The following is a 16,444-nucleotide window of genomic DNA, read 5'->3' as shown; positions in this document are numbered from 1 at the left end:
TGTGAACACACTATCAATACTTCTGCATGTGAATTTAAAACTCTTGACAAATGTATGAATTAATAAAGTTTGACAATTTAACAAACAAAATTTCTCGGAGAGAAAGACTAATTTATTGAACATTTATTAAACTAATATTTAAAGAATTACTGTTAGTATACAATTAAATTGACGAATTTTTAAAACTAGTTTCCAAACTCTGCAAAGTGAAAATAGAACTTTGATTACTGAGTTATTGTAAGAATTAAAAAAAGATGAGATTTGCTTAAAGAGGAATGCAATGCGAAAAAAATTTTTTCTGATAAAGTGATGTTCGACGCATAACGAGTGATTTGAAAATCGAAAAATGCTTTAGAATGTTGTCCTCTTCGGTGTCGACTCCATTCAGTGTTCGTGATATTCTCAGCGAAGATCAGCAACTCGGCGTCATGGATTGTTACGCACATCATCAAAATCAAGCTCAACAACATGTGCATCAAGAATATTATTCATATAACGTTATCTCTGAAAATAATTGGGAAATAGATAAATTTCCCAAGGATCAACCGATGCCCAGTTATCAGCATTATTCGGATCTTAATCACGTTCACCAATTGAGTCAGGTGGTACCGCCATACCAAGAGACTTCTATCACTGAAGACGGTAAGTATTATTTTATTATTTTTGTTATAAGAATTTAAAGATATATCACTTTTCATGATATAATTGTTTTACAATAATTTTATTACACGGAATTATAAAAGTATGTTTGTAAATCAAAATATCATTCTTCTGCCCTATAGTATTTTTTATTAAACAAAAATTGTGATAAATTATTAAAAAAGTTATAATTAATAGCGTTAAAATTTTTTATATTGTGGTTTCTTTAAATTATTGCAGCAATATTTGCATATTTTTCTAATATTACACGGTACTAATTTTCAAGAAATATATATTAAAGAATAAATTATAATAAAAATAAAACTTATATAATTATAATAATACAATTATATAATTGTAATAAAAGTAATTCATTAATTTTGAAAATCATATTATGAAACTTATTATTACCAATTCAAGAATCATTTTTGAGATATGCTTTACTAGAATTTTCGTTTATTTTAAAGTTTCGAATTTTAGCTTTAGCGAGAAAAATTTTTATTTATAAATTATATGTAAATTCTCTAATAATAGTACCTAAATTATTTTTAGGTAACATTGTTACGTCCAGCAAGACTGAATTGCGCAAAAGCCAATCTGGTAAAAGAATGAAACGGAAGCCAAGAGTGTTGTTTTCGCAAGTAAGTTTGATTCTTTTTGATAACTATTAAAGTTTATTCGAGTAGATAATAATTTAATAAGATAATTTTATCAAAATGATTTTATGTACAAATTTAATTCCAAAACTTTATAAAATTATTTGTCTAAAAATTATGAATATTAAAATAAATATTAAAATGTACAAAGTTCTAAATAATCATAAATAACTTCATAATATATTTCGCAGACACAGGTTTATGAATTGGAGCAACGATTCAAACAGCAGAGATATCTAAGCGCACCTGAGAGAGAAATGTTGGCTCAATCATTGAAGCTGACCAGCACGCAAGTGAAAATCTGGTTTCAGAATCGACGATATAAGAACAAACGCGCTCGAATCGAGGATGCTGAGAAGTTGCAGGCGCAGAATATGAAGAATCAGCCCTTAAAGAAGATTGCCGTACCGATTCTCATCAAGGATGGTAAACCTAATGTACAAGAATCCTACAACACACCTTATTGGCCAAATATCCGATCGGATTTAAACGCTCCGATACAGACGGATTTTAGGACAAATGAGATTCGTCTCAGTCCCGACTTCAGATCCAACTCGAACGAGATGAGGATTGATTCCAATATCAGTACGGAGTACAAGCCAGAAGTAAATTCAGACATGCCCGGAAGATCAAGTCTAAATGACATGGCAGACAAGCAGCACGTTGCAGAATACAGAAGCAATTTCGTGACGGAAGCTACGTCGAATGTGCATGATTGCAATCGATTAATTAAGTCGGAATTTAAGACATGCTCTAACACCAACGAAGCCATGTCTTATCCAGACTTGAAAACTATTCAGTCAGATAACAAACAGCTTATGAATGATAGGCGGATGTCTATGGATGCCTCTAATGGCGAATATGGATTTTCGAATTATCTTGCTCCTACCAATTATCAAATGCAATACGTGAATTATATGGAACAGGTACCTATGGATCAAAATCTTCAACGACTGTGGTAGGTGATGCGAAAATTAAAATCGCATTGCAGTTTCTATTCTTGGATCTATAGTGATTCTGTTGATAAGAATAACTTAAAATTTAGCAGTTAATTAAATCGTTATTTCAATTCTTTCAAATAGCTTATTAATTATGCACTATTTGAAAGAATTTTACATTTATCAATAAATATTTAATTATTATTATCAATTTAATTATTATCAATTTTAATTATTATCAATATTGATTAACTTAGAATTGATATGATGATTGGAAAGATAATTTAATCTTTGAAAATGAATTACATTTCTTTTTCTTTTTTTTATATTATGTATATGATATTTTTATGCATGTAACATAATAAAAAAAAGATAAGATTCATCCTTTATATGTATTTATCTAAAACATTTAAAATCTCATATATGTTAATCTTAAACATTATATTACAACATATTTAGATATGGTATATAATTCGATTGCTTATAACTTTCAAAAATGAATATTGCAATTAGTTTTTGTTTTCAATTGAAACGCTAGATATGATGGCATACGATACCAAGCAATTATATCTATATTTTTATTAAAATAAAAAAAATTGTAAGTAATGGAAAAAACATTAAAAGTGTTAGAAAAAAGTCGGTATGCCATACTGAAAAGGTTAAAGAGTTGATAGTTCGATGTTACTCAAATCTCGCTAAATCTTGACAAAGGAAGATCAACGTTGACAAAAAAAAAGAAATAATACACCAAAGATGTATTCGTTAATTATTATTATACATTAATTATTATTATACATATACGTAAACGATTAAGGCTAAATTAGAAATACGCTAGAGAATAAGCTTATGATATTGGCAGCTGTTTTTTTAGTTGACTAAGATTTTCTCTTCGAAATAGTAACGCGCCGTACAAGAGGGCGGAAATTGCTTCAAGTGGCCTTTGCGGAAACTTTTCGAGCACTTTTCCGCGTATGTCATGTGCTTCGGAAAGTTTTTTTTCACTGACTTTTAAGTGCAGACGCTAGTTGTGCAATAAATTAATTTTCGTTCAGATGGACCTTTGCTGAATAGAAACAGAATTGTGTATATCGTGTATAATAAGTAAAGAGAAATGTTCAGTTTTCTATTAAACGTATAATAAAAATCTGAAAGTGTTATATTTTTCTTGTATATATTATACTTCGAGAATTACTTTAATTTGACTTTTCAATAAAATTTTACATTTAATATGATATAACTTTATGATAGAATAATTAATTTGATTTCTTTATAATTATTTATAAAAATTTCATAGTAGAATAAGATTTGAAATCACGTATTTAGTAATAGATTAAATTTTTATCTTATTTTAAAATTGATGAATATAATCTTTACATTAAGCAAATACTAATACTTTTATAATCAAAAAATAATCGCAAAATTTATCGCAAAATTGAATAAAATAAGCATGAAATTATAATAAAATGTGCATAAATATGTCGAGAGAAAATAATAAATTTAAAAAATTCAACTTTTATTAAATTTCGATTTAGGCACTGAATCAGCTACAGTCTCGACTTTGCAATTGCATTTATTATTTTCTATTATTTTATCTTCTGCTATATATTATGTCATTGTACTTAATAAAATTATCATTATTATAATTAATGTATGTAAGAAATTCGCATATCACGTATGCTTATAATATATTTATTACGCATGCTGAATGCATTTACATGAATGCCGCATGTATTTATGATCGATTTCTATCGAATTAAATTTAATCCAGATGCCACTTGTGAGTTCGCGATTCAATACAGAAATATGGCGAAATGGCATTTATAAATAGGTGAATTCTGACAGCTTGAGCGAAGCCATGGGCGCCTTTTGGGTTATCGCGCGAACACGACGGGTCATCTGGCAGTCAAGTGCTGCCCACATAGACGATTTACATCAGTGTAATCGCATTCATGGTGCTACTGGTGCCATAAAGGGCCATGGGAACAAGCTGATAAGAATGTCACTGGTAATTTTATAAGACACACGGCCATATTGTATCTGTCTAAACGAAATGCAACCTGCATCCCTTTCCAGATATCCACCTGCGATAGGTTGAACCTGATAAGATAATTTAATCCGTAAATTTCTCTTATCTATACATGTCTATGTGAGAAAACAATTATGTAATGCGAAAGAGATAATGATTTCGATGAAATCTATATCAGAAAACACGAAAGTTAAAATAAGCAAATTTCTTAATAGATGATATAATATTTTTGTTAATTTATTATGTATTTAGATTAATTTTTATTATATATTTAGGATTAGATAGTTGTTAATTTTTAGAAGTTAAATGAATTAATTCTTTTAAGTATCAAATGCATTTCTCGCATTTTTCATAACATCGATGCATCAATGCATCACTCCACATGTATATCTATGTCCTATATGAGCAGTTCCATTACGATATCATATATTCAGATAATCAATCACGAAACGCTCAACATAGAAATTCGATCCTATTTACTTGTAAGCTAAAGGGGGACCGCGACAAACCGTTTGCGTGAGGTCCCAAGAGAGAAAGCACGCGACGTTGTGTACATAGATGAGCATATGCATAAAAGGACCAATGTCCACAAATCAGAAGATTTTAGTTATAAATGGAGAACTTTTTCCCATACAGATAATTAATCATTCTTTGATAAAAAAAATTTAAAGGATTACGAAATAGAAAAATCTACTTGTTGCACTTTGCAATGATAAAATTGACCATAGAATGAAGACAGATGAAGTATTGATATAAAAATCTAATTTTGTATTAAAATCAATTGCTTTATCTTGAATGCTAATTTATTAATTAACAACAGATTAAGAGATGATACATTTATCTAAAAATCTGATATTCCATATTATTTTTTTCATAATTTTAAGGTATTTTCTAATTATATAAAAAAGTTTTATTAAAGTTACTCAAAATATAATAAAAAAATTAGTTTTCTTTCAAGGTGTTTATTTCGCATCTTAATAATAATATTCCTTATGTATAATATACCTTAAGACAATAATTTATAAACTTGTAGCATATTGAAATAAATAATGTTTTTTTTCACTAAAGAATGATAACTAATTTTTATGAAACTTAAACTCTAAATTTATAATTGTAAGCAATTTGTTTAAAAAAATAATATGCGTTTATTGTCATAGAGAATTCTGTTTTACCATGGGTGAAACTATTACCGTTTGTCGTTTGTAAAGCGCTGTAAAATCAAAGGGTCGCCTGAAATCACCTCTCTCAGAAGCTCAAATCTAAATGTCTGATTTACCAGCGCATGAAATAATAATTTTCTTTATAGTTGACATCTTTTATTATTGACATGTTCTGCACTCTACATTTTAGTGTAGAAAATATTTCCAAAATGTTAATATATATATATATATATATATATATATATATTACATTTTGGAAATATTATAATATAATATTTAAAATATATAATATTATAATATATATATATTTTTTTTTATATAATGTGAAAATATATATTATATGTATTTCTTATTATATACATCTCAATTTTCTTCAAGGAACATTATATATTAATTGTATGTTTTAATCAATAAAATCAATAAAATATTGACGGGATTCTCATATGATTGTTTATCATTTACGATAGTTTTATTATTTACTATTTTAAAGATAGTCTTTTTTTTAATTTATTAACTTCTCTATTGTTTATATTTGTGTAATTGAATTACATGTTATGCATATGATGTATAATATCAAGTTTAAACTAAGCAATGTTTTTTTGTTTTCAGAGTACAAAGAATGTCACTAGTGAAGGTACTAGTAGTAAGCTGTAGTTCCTCGTAGTTCGTAAGTACAAGAAATCTATGAAATATTTGAAAGAATTTCTTGGAATCTTGGTGGCTGTATGAAACACCGCTGATTGGCCGCTCGTACGCCAATTTTCCTCGACGGCGCTTCGCCATGAAAAATCGCTAAATTGCTTCTTTGAAATGCCGGAAAAGCGAAGGAAACGGTTTCCTCCGTAGTTCGCTCGACAAGTTCTTCTTGGTAGACTTCAAGCGTCGTTACTCACTTGATGATCCGCGCGATGTACTCGGGCTGATTTTCTCCCACTTTTACAAATTCGCAAAGTAGAGCAGGTATCGATGATCGAAGAAAAAAAAACTTTTGCACATGCGAGACTAAATATGAATGCATGTAAGTGCTAAGTAAGAAAGTAATAAAATAATTTTATTCACAATTTAAATAATTAATATAAATATATATATATATTGTAAGGTAAATCTATAAATCAATCAATCAATTAATGCTTATTTGAGTAAACGCTGAATGACAATGTGAAAATAATTTATTTAAATAAACATATTAAATACGCAAACGTTTCAATCCTGATTTGAAGCCTTATCAATGCTCCAAAATTATTAATAATGCAGTCATTTAAGGATAGTAATGTAACAAGATATCATCATATTTCCTGGTATAATAATCATCACAACGTTATCATAAGGATCCAAATCAGGATCGAAACATTTCAATAAAGTTTATTTGAATAAATTATTTTCACATTGTCAGTGTTTGTTTCGAATAGGCATTAATTGATTGTATGGATTTATCTCAACCGAGCTATAATATTTAATTTATTAATTATATTGTTATATATTGTAAGGTAATTAATACAATTAAAATAATTTTATCCTATTTTTCTGATTTAATAAGAAGGAAGAATTTTTTATTATATTTTTTATTATTTTTTTTTAAAAAGCGTTTTCACATTTAAAAAAAATGTTATTATCAAAATTGTAAGAATCGAAAAAAATGTGAAGTTTAAAAAAGCTTTTTTGAAACTGCATATAATACATAAATATAAGCTTTAAATAATTTTATAATTATAAGCGTTTTAGTTTTTTAATAACAGAAAATTATTAAGTTGTTTATTTATTGATATTAGATGGTGATAGATCACTTGGCACAAACAAAAATATATAACTTATCTAAAAATGTAATATGAGGAATTTAAATTTATAAAATTTGAAATTCACGTTTAACTTATAAATATAGTCATGACTTATAAATCATATTGATTTCTGACATCGTGTTTCGAATGTTTTCAACGAAATGGAGAGGTGTCCCCTTTAACGTCTTCAATAGTCCATGTGACACCCTGGCTCCTAGGTTTCCTTGGCAACCATCCCAATTGAAACGCGTGTCAGAAGTCGGAAGAATGGTATATAAGAGAGGTAGGAAAAAGTAACGATAGAGACGATAGTAACGACTGAAATCTCAAACTTGGAACCGGCAATTCCGTTTATGTTACTTTGAGAGGACGAAATCAGATTTGCATCATGCATTTGTTTTATTTACAAAAATAAAAAGAATCTGTATCTCTATGGCTTTTTCGTTTCAACGACTGTGAGTTTATCATTTTTGATATGTCTTTTAATAATCCATATTAAAAAATATTTAATAAAATCCGAAATGAAATATTAAGTCAGCTTTGTAGAAAAAGGGTCTGGATTATACTTTTAAATTTAATTATTCGTTTTACGTCCATTGTAAAAGATATCGCAGACGCTTGAAAAAGTCAGAATCATTTTTTACTATGCATGCAAATGGTTCGTGAAAAATTGATAATAGCCGCTATGTTGCCTCGAACGGAATTGAATTGTCCTCTTTGTACGATTTTTTAAAATGAGATTCAAATTGATCCCTCTGGTAATCTTTTTACAGTAAATCTGACTCTCGATATATACTTACCTACGAATTCATTGAAATGTAGAGAATATTTAGTCAGAAATATTGAAAAACTGTCTCTATAAGTCTGTCTGTTTTTGTTCCAAATTTGACTTATCTTTTGAATATTGAAACAAGTTCTTTAAAAGAAATAAAAAATTAATTTTTGCAAACTCTTAACAAGAACGAAATATTAAGATTTTCAGAACTATAAAATCGATAATATAATCGTGAACATGATATATCGAACAACACACGCTTTTACAGTTTTGTTGAAACATTAAAAAATTTAGCTATGATAATAGATTTAAAAATAATTTTGTTGTATCAAAATAATTATATAGGACACTCAAACTAGTTGCTAGAATTTCAAAATTATTTGCAGCAGTGCTCCTCATGCTTGAAATTCCTCTCTATCTAATTATTTTAATGATCCAATAAAATTTTCAGATTCATATTTATCTAAATCTTCAGATACTTTAGCAAAATCGGTTTTTTTTGTAGCAAACAGTGTACTAATAACTACAAGATATAAAAATCTAAAAAAACTTTTATTACAAAAAGTGGGAGAATTTGCAAGTGCCTCTAAAATTAAATTAAATTAAATTTTAAAACATTAAAAAAATTGAAATATTTTATTATAGTATTTTTTTTCTATGACAGCAAATGAAAAGTTCATAAAAAAGATATTTTTTTTATAAAATAATTTCTTTCTCAAATATATTATATATTCCTATTATATATTATTGAATTACAGTACTTTATTACTCAACGGATAAATTTTACGTTAATTTTGCAAATTTCTTCTGTACCATTCATTTCAACGCGCAAAGCTTTCTCGTAACAAACGAAAGTCGAGCGCTTGGAGAACGGTGTAGCGAGGGGTTAAGGCGTAGAGTCATAGAGGGTGATCAAGGGAGAGGGTGGTCTTGTGCTATTAACAGCTAATGAAAATTAGCTTTCGTCGGTTGATTGAGCGTTAAATCGTTCCTTTCTCGTTTTACGAGACAAGTCCATCAGGTGCACTCAAACGAACGTACTTCTGCTTCAAATTGTGAGCTTGTTACCGTCGCGTCGATAACAAATTTCTAACTCAAGAATTGAAAATGGTTTGTTGCATTCTGAACTAATTCTTTAAGTTTCAACGTAAATTTCGTTATAGTTAAATATTCGATAAACATCCATACTGAGAAACATTTCGAATCAATAATAACATTATTTTCATAGAAATATGATTTTAATTTTCTGAATGCAAAATAGAGAATAAATTTGAAAATATAATTTTTATATTAAATCCGTTTTATTGATCTATTTTATTGAATGCACTTTGTATTTGCGTTATTTTTATTTGTATAGCTTGTTTTACTACAAGTTAAATGATTTGTAACATTTTTAAAACAGTTTTTATTTATTTATATCAAAAGATTGGAGCAATGCTGATTGTAACAATTAACGCAATGACTTCTATCCTGTAATCTGTACTCGTGATTTAAACGTACGCAACGGAAAATCGGTTAGGCTGTATAGACTTTATAGTCGCTTCTGCAGTCCATTATTGCTTCGTTTAGAACAGTTCTAAACATTGTAAAGCCATAATGCTCTTGCGCTAAACGAGGCCTTGTGTCGATGCACAGTCGCTGTTAGTGCCACGCAAAACTCGTAATAATTTGTGGCTTGCGTCACGAAAATTGTGCCGACCACTACAGTTTATTGATACTCAGGAACGCCAAAAATACGAATTACGGAGCAAATGGATGATGGATGATCAAAGAGTTTTCTGTTGCCAAAATTTAAATTTCTTTTATTTATGTAGCTGTCTGTGCAAGATTATTGCTTCTTTAATTTATTTAATTAATTTTATTTTTATAAAATCAATTGGATATCTCTACACATATCTGGTCATATTTATCATGGAGACATTATTTTTCACATATTCGACATATTTTCACATATTAAAAAAAGAATATGTCTGATTGTAGTTTATTAAATACTCTATGATCATTGCTTTTGTGCGTATGCATGCAATTAAAACTTAAGAACTCTAAACAAATAAATTAAAAATTATTAATTCCCACTCTGAGATCGTTCCCTAAGGATTTACATGGGCGGAATGTAAAAGACGTTTCGGCGAGGGCAATGTAACACTTTTGTTTACAACAGATGAGTGTCAGATCTAGATTTTTTCTCGTCCGTCGGTTAAGCTTGCTCGTCTCTACGTCTGAATAAACATATCTGATGTCTGTTGGGCCCACCCAGACACAGCCATTAAAACCCTTATGAGAAAGTCAGTCACGATATCACCAAGAAAATTCATTTTCCACTTGCAGCTTTGTAATTTTTTTTTTTTTTTTTGCTAGGAGAAAGAGGAAAATTGAGGGAAAAAAAGCATCCTTGACATTGATCTTGATTGATATACATATTTTTATTTAAAGACATTTACGCATTTATACTTAACAATAAATTGAGTTTGAACACGGTACACGCATTGCGCATGTTAAACAAATTAATATTTAATTAGCATTAATATTTAATTTATATTTTACATTGCACATGTTCCGCTATTAATTGCACATGTTTTGTTAGTAACTCGAACACATTTTTTATTTTCATTTTAAAAATTGTACTCCGTAATTTCTATGTCAGATAATATTTTTTTTAAATAAAAATAAGAAGCACATTAATTTTGCACAACATAACAGTTGTGCAACGTCATTTTTAGTTTTTTTGGTTTTATGATATGAAATTTTGAAGTTTATAACATCAGAGGACTAAGGAACTAATAGAAGCTTTAGCTTGATTTGATTTTCCTATTCCTTTCCAAATTTAAGTTTGGTATTTTAGACAAACAAAAGAGAAAATACAGGAAATTCAATATTTCGTATTTTATACATTTATTTACAGGCTAATTTACACGATTGTTTTTATGTCGCTATTGAATTACAATACATTATGCGTGTGATGTTGACAGCTACAAGATGATTGGTAAATTCAGTTATTTATACGTATTAATGTAATTCTGAAGAAAGGATTTTTTATGCACAGAAAATGTTTAGATGAAAATGCAATTGAAAGACTTGGAAATAATATCTTAAATTGGAGCATATTTTACAAATGAGCTATTAAAGAATTATGTTATAAATTATTAATTATATATTATTTAGTATAGTCAGATTTCAAACGTATTTTCAATTTTCTATTCTAAAAAATGTAGATGTGCTTCTTGATTGAAGCTAGTATTTAATAAATAAATACAATCTAAAAATTTCATATGTTTACAGTTTTTATGTAATTGAGCACATTGTTGCCTTCAATTCATTTCAAGTCCTTCAATTTATTTCTTAGACAAAATCATTTTCCGGAAAAGAGTTTTCTCGACATTCGTCTCAATATATCTACTTAAAAGATATCATCAAAGTATTCTCTAAATGATATTTTGACATATGTTTCCTGAAGTACCATCATCTTTGTTTAGACGTGGAACAATAGTTGATCCTTCGAAAGCAGTCTATCATTCACTTCTCGTCCTTGATTTTCGAGATTTGGTTTGGATCGAAATCGGATGTGATCGGGCTTTGTACCTGAACATGAGTGGCATGTAGGGGTGGACAAAGTAGCGGATGATATGGCAGACAATAATATGGGAAACCACTGAGCGCTTTGTTCGCGGGATGAATCTGTGAGCTCGACATTTGTCCGGGAAGTTGTCCGGAACCACGAAGAGGCAATCCCCTCAAATGTTCATCCGGATGTACTAGAACGCGTACAGCCACGCGCCTGGCGCTTCCAGAGTTTACGAGGGCTCCCAATTCTTGCTGTTGGCGCCGCTTGGTTTTATACCTGAAATCATTAATGACAGTTAATGAAATTTCATAATTGGAAAGAAAAAATGTTTGTAACAAAATAATTTATTTTTGAAAATTACATTTTCCAAAATTTTCATATTAAATCTAGGAAAATAATGAGACGTGTAAGCATAGATAAAAAAAATTGCACCGTCGATTCTGAAACCAGATCTTGACTTGCGTTTCCGTTAATTTTAAGCCACGCGCTAAATCTGCCCTTTCTGGACCGGATAAATATTTTTGAGCAGCAAATCTTCTTTCCAGTTCATAGACTTGCGCGTGCGAGAATGCTGCCCTGCTGCGCTTTTTTCTGTTCTGCAAACTTTGACCTGAATTTTGCGATTCGTACGCGTCGTCCTCCGCCTCGTCTGTAAGATAAGTGAACGAACTTCTATTTTATATATATATTGTGATTTGTTGCAATGTAAAGTTTTAATTAATAGAGAATTTAAAAAAATAGAATTTTTATTATACGTAATTTCCACAAAATTTTGATGTTATCAAACACATTTTAACATATCTTTAAATCGTCATTTATTAAAAGAGTAAAGCTTTTAAGTTTTTATGTATCGATGAATGGTGGAATCTCATTTTTCGAATAACGTGAGCTTGCCGTACAAATTCGTTTGCGGACAAATATTTAGATTTGCGCGAGAATCTGCAACTATACTGTAAAGCAATCGTTTAACTCGAAAGCCGGAGTAATCATCAGCGAGCAGCTATAGAGACGGTGAACGATCGGAGAGAGAAAGAACGAGAGAGAACCTCGTTGCTTTTGATGTCTCGTACAAACATTAACACATGTACTCGCTACTCCGACATGTTTATGCTTCTGTTCCGCAGTAATTCTCCTCTAAGTTTAACCAGTGGCACTAGAGTACAATCGTATTACAGATCAGACTAGCTTCTTCTACTTGGCAACGAGCTTGATCCGCTACTTTGCGATACATATCCCCCATTAATAAAAAATAACTTTTTTTAACGAGAATAATAAAAATTAATTACATCGCTGAAAACAAATAATAGTCTACGTTTTAATTTTATACTTGCAGATTTTTTTATCGACACAAAAAAAAACTAATGTATTTCAAAAAAACTAAAAATAGTAAATCTTAAATTAAATTTATATATGTTTTTTTAATTACTCTCGATATAAAACTAAAACTTTTAGTCTGAACATATTTTCTTGCAAAAATATATTGCAATAATACTTCAATTACAGATATAAAAAATGTCATAAATATCTGCATGATAAGAACAGTTTGCTGAAGTATCTAAAAATTTAGCTAAATATGGATTTGGAAATAATTTTATTAGAATCAAAATATTTATGTATAGGACGCAAACTGGTTGCTAGAATATTAAAATTTTTTGTATCATTGCTTATCATGCTTGATATTTCTACCTAATTATTTTGATGGTTTAATAAAATTCTTTTCAGATCTGTATCTAGCTAAATTTTTAGATATTTCAACAAAATCGTTTTGGGATTATTAAGAAATTTCGATATCTCTCCTCTAAAACGTGTTATCCTTAAAATACAGATTCCTTGCTTTTGATAGTTAATAATTGAAGTATCATGTTAAAAGAAGATACTTTTACGTATATTTTAAAATAAAACAAAATTTTTAATAATTTTTTTTCTAAATCAGGAAGTATTTGCAAATAAATCACAATGTTCTCCTAACAGTGTCATAATTATTTCACGCTCAAAACGCTCATCCTACGTCAATGTTTATCGTCGGTGGTCAGCAGGAGACGTGGAACATTTAGAGAGATCTATATTTGATCACTTTCGACGTCGACTAGATGCCATCTCGTCCGGCTAATGCGTCCATCCTTCGTGCTCGTCAAACATCCTATGGATGTTTATATCGAGTCTATATCGAGAGTTCAGTTCCAGGCAAGCAAGTGGCGTCTACTGAGTCTGATTACATCGATGATCCTTCGAGACCACTAAAACGCTTTTTCGGCTCCTCCATGGATAGACTTTATCAGGAAGGACGCAAAAGTCAGGAAGGATTTTTTCAGTTATTACCGTAGTAGTAATAAGTGGTTAAAAATAATTTGTCGTAACAACGTTGATTCTTTTGATTATCCATTATCATATTAAATGACTGGAGAGATTTCCCCTCGAAAGTGGACTCGTAATTTTCTAAGTGCACCTTGAATCGGTGCCAGCTCGTGTCTACCTCTTCACCCTCGAGTTGCTGCAAACAATATACTATCGTGCGGTTTCAGGTGACAATTCTTCATTTAAGAACAGACGCTCTTTCGTAATGTTAATTACTGTGTATTTGATGTTATCTTTACACGATCTATCTTTATAAAATTTTACGTAACGTGTTTCCTATAATTTTTTTTTCTGAGTATCCTGAAATTACTGTGAATTGTATTTTGTCTTCCTTAAATCATTTTCTTCCTTGCAATATGATACGTGGATGTAATACGTCAAGTTTGTTATAAAATATAATTATCTAATTTTATCACAATTTAATACATAATAATTTGTTAAATCCGGATTGAAACAATTAATAAGTAATTAGGATCAATAATGATTCAAATTTTACATTCTAAATGCTAAAAATTATTTATATCTATATTTATTATATCTATATCTTTATTTATAACTTTTATAATTATAAAGGAATACAAAGTAGAAATCTTGCATAAATGCTGTTAATTATGATTGATTTCATAAAACAGTCAGTGCGAGGGGGAGTATCTGTTTACCCTCATACTAAGATAACACTATTCGACTAAAGTAACTCTATACTTTCGTATCATTAACGAGGGCGAGTATTACGAAAAGATGGACATGACATAAAGGGATGCAAAGGTAAACTATCGTTATCTCTTGTGTGTAATATATAACGCAATGTACATATGGTACAGCTCAATTGATTACATAGAAAATATTTTAAACATAATATATATATATATATATATAAAATTGCAACATAAAATAGCAATATTTTTGTGTAACACGTAGCGCAATACGTATATTGTAGTTAGCGAACACAAACGATTAACTAAGAATTATTGCTATCCTACATGGAACACATAGCACTACATCTGTCACGAATAAATCAATCACGAACGTTTACTCGGAAATAGTTAGTGATCGTAACCTTGATCTAAAATGGTTTCATCTAAACGAAGGTAATCTGCGAATCCTTGCGTGCTTGAGACACATAGGAACAGAGTGTGGCCAGAGATCGAACAAGTGCAAGAAGTAGCCGGTACTCGTGACGTCTGCCGAGTCGAGTGCCACTTATGCTACTAAAATTACATTCAATTACGTTATCTGCGCTCGGGTTAACTTTAAAAACCCTTGAAAAGAGCTCGTCTGTTACGTGCGTATCTGCTTAAATGACCTCTTAAGCCCGCATCCTCATATTCGATACAAGATCCTCCGGTTGGTCATCATCTTTTAGAATCTCGAAGTTATTGTTCTCGCTCGCAATATGTTAGTTAGAATTTCTTTTTTGAAAAGAATTAACATTTCGTTTCCTTTACGTGATTAAGAATAAATCTGTTATTTATCATAACATTTATAACGATTTTTTTTTAATAATGTGACCTCAATTTTTTAAGAAAATTCTGCTTCGTGGTTATATGCATATGAAGTTGCCTATCAATTATTTTTTGCAAATTATTGTTTTAATTAATTCAATACTGCAGAGTAAATAAAAAATTCAAATATATGTTATTTTGATATTTTGATACTCGAGAAGAGTAAACTTTTTTTTTTTTAAATACGATACGTTTTTTGTTATAAAATTATGAAATTATGATAATTTATGCACATGCGAATAATATCACGTACCTAGATATTTATTTTTACTCATGTCCAAGGCTTCATCCTGCTGTCTATGAGAAGTTTCCGGTTCTTTAACAGACTGATATGCCGTCAGGTTTCCCAGAGTTTCGAAGTGATTCTTAAAAGTTCCTTGGCTCAAGTGCGGGAGGCCTCCAAAATTTGATAAATTTGCCTGCGCCAAGTTCCTCCTCAAGATATCCAACTCATGTGCCATGTTCAATTCTGGGGTGGGCAATCTTTGATAATGAATCACCTGATCGTGATCGTAATTTCCGTCGAACTGCTCGTTCTCCACGCGTTCACATTCATGATTATGTTTTCTCATCGGCACGGAAACGGTGGCCTGGATTTTCTCCAAATCACATCTTCTCGAATCCACGCCAGAATTTTTTCGGCTCAGAATATCAGCGATACTAAAAGGGGTTGGTTGAAGGGGTTTCGGCGAGGCTTCGCTATGTTTCTCGTCCTCCATCACTCTATGCTTTGCTATTGTTCTCTTTCTCACGACGATCACAACAAAAGCTGTCTTAAAATAAGTCTTTCTATGCACTCGATGTCCTTTTTAAATTTTCTCTTCTTTAATTTTCTTCATAATTACAACCATCATTTTTATCTACACACTCCAGGAAATTCGTCTCGTCACATCTTACTAATTGTCATCGTGCAAATTCACTATCTTGTTTTTTCTTCACAAAAAATTTTGACTTCTTTCACTTTTAGAAACTTATCGAAAAAAATCGAAAAATCACACGTCGAATTTTCTCAATCACGCAGGATGCTGTCATTCTCGCTTGTTCGTCGACACGTTA

The 16,444-nt window shown here is 29.9% G+C and overlaps 2 protein-coding genes across 2 annotated transcripts; one reads left to right on the top strand and one right to left on the bottom strand.

Annotated features, from left to right (window-relative positions):
• Window positions 1–356: 356 nt before the first annotated feature.
• On the top strand, window positions 357–2,257 carry LOC105619653 (homeobox protein Nkx-2.5-like). The gene is made up of 3 exons (XM_012201173.1): window positions 357–642; window positions 1,192–1,280; window positions 1,487–2,257. Exons 1-3 carry the CDS (start codon window positions 357–359, stop codon window positions 2,255–2,257), a joined length of 1,146 nt encoding a protein of 381 aa, XP_012056563.1.
• Window positions 2,258–11,482: 9,225 nt separating this feature from the next.
• LOC105619652 (homeobox protein Nkx-2.5-like) lies at window positions 11,483–16,107 on the bottom strand. Its single transcript, XM_012201172.1, has 3 exons — window positions 15,642–16,107; window positions 11,964–12,180; window positions 11,483–11,807 (listed from the first exon to the last, which is right to left on the bottom strand). The coding sequence occupies exons 1-3, from the start codon at window positions 16,105–16,107 to the stop codon at window positions 11,483–11,485; spliced, it is 1,008 nt and encodes a 335-aa protein (XP_012056562.1).
• Window positions 16,108–16,444: the final 337 nt, after the last annotated feature.

Source organism: Atta cephalotes, assembly GCF_000143395.1.
Source record: "Atta cephalotes unplaced genomic scaffold scaffold00022, whole genome shotgun sequence".
NCBI lineage: Eukaryota > Metazoa > Arthropoda > Insecta > Hymenoptera > Formicidae > Atta > Atta cephalotes.
Note: the sequence above shows the minus strand (reverse complement) of the source record. Positions and strands in the feature narration are given on the sequence as shown.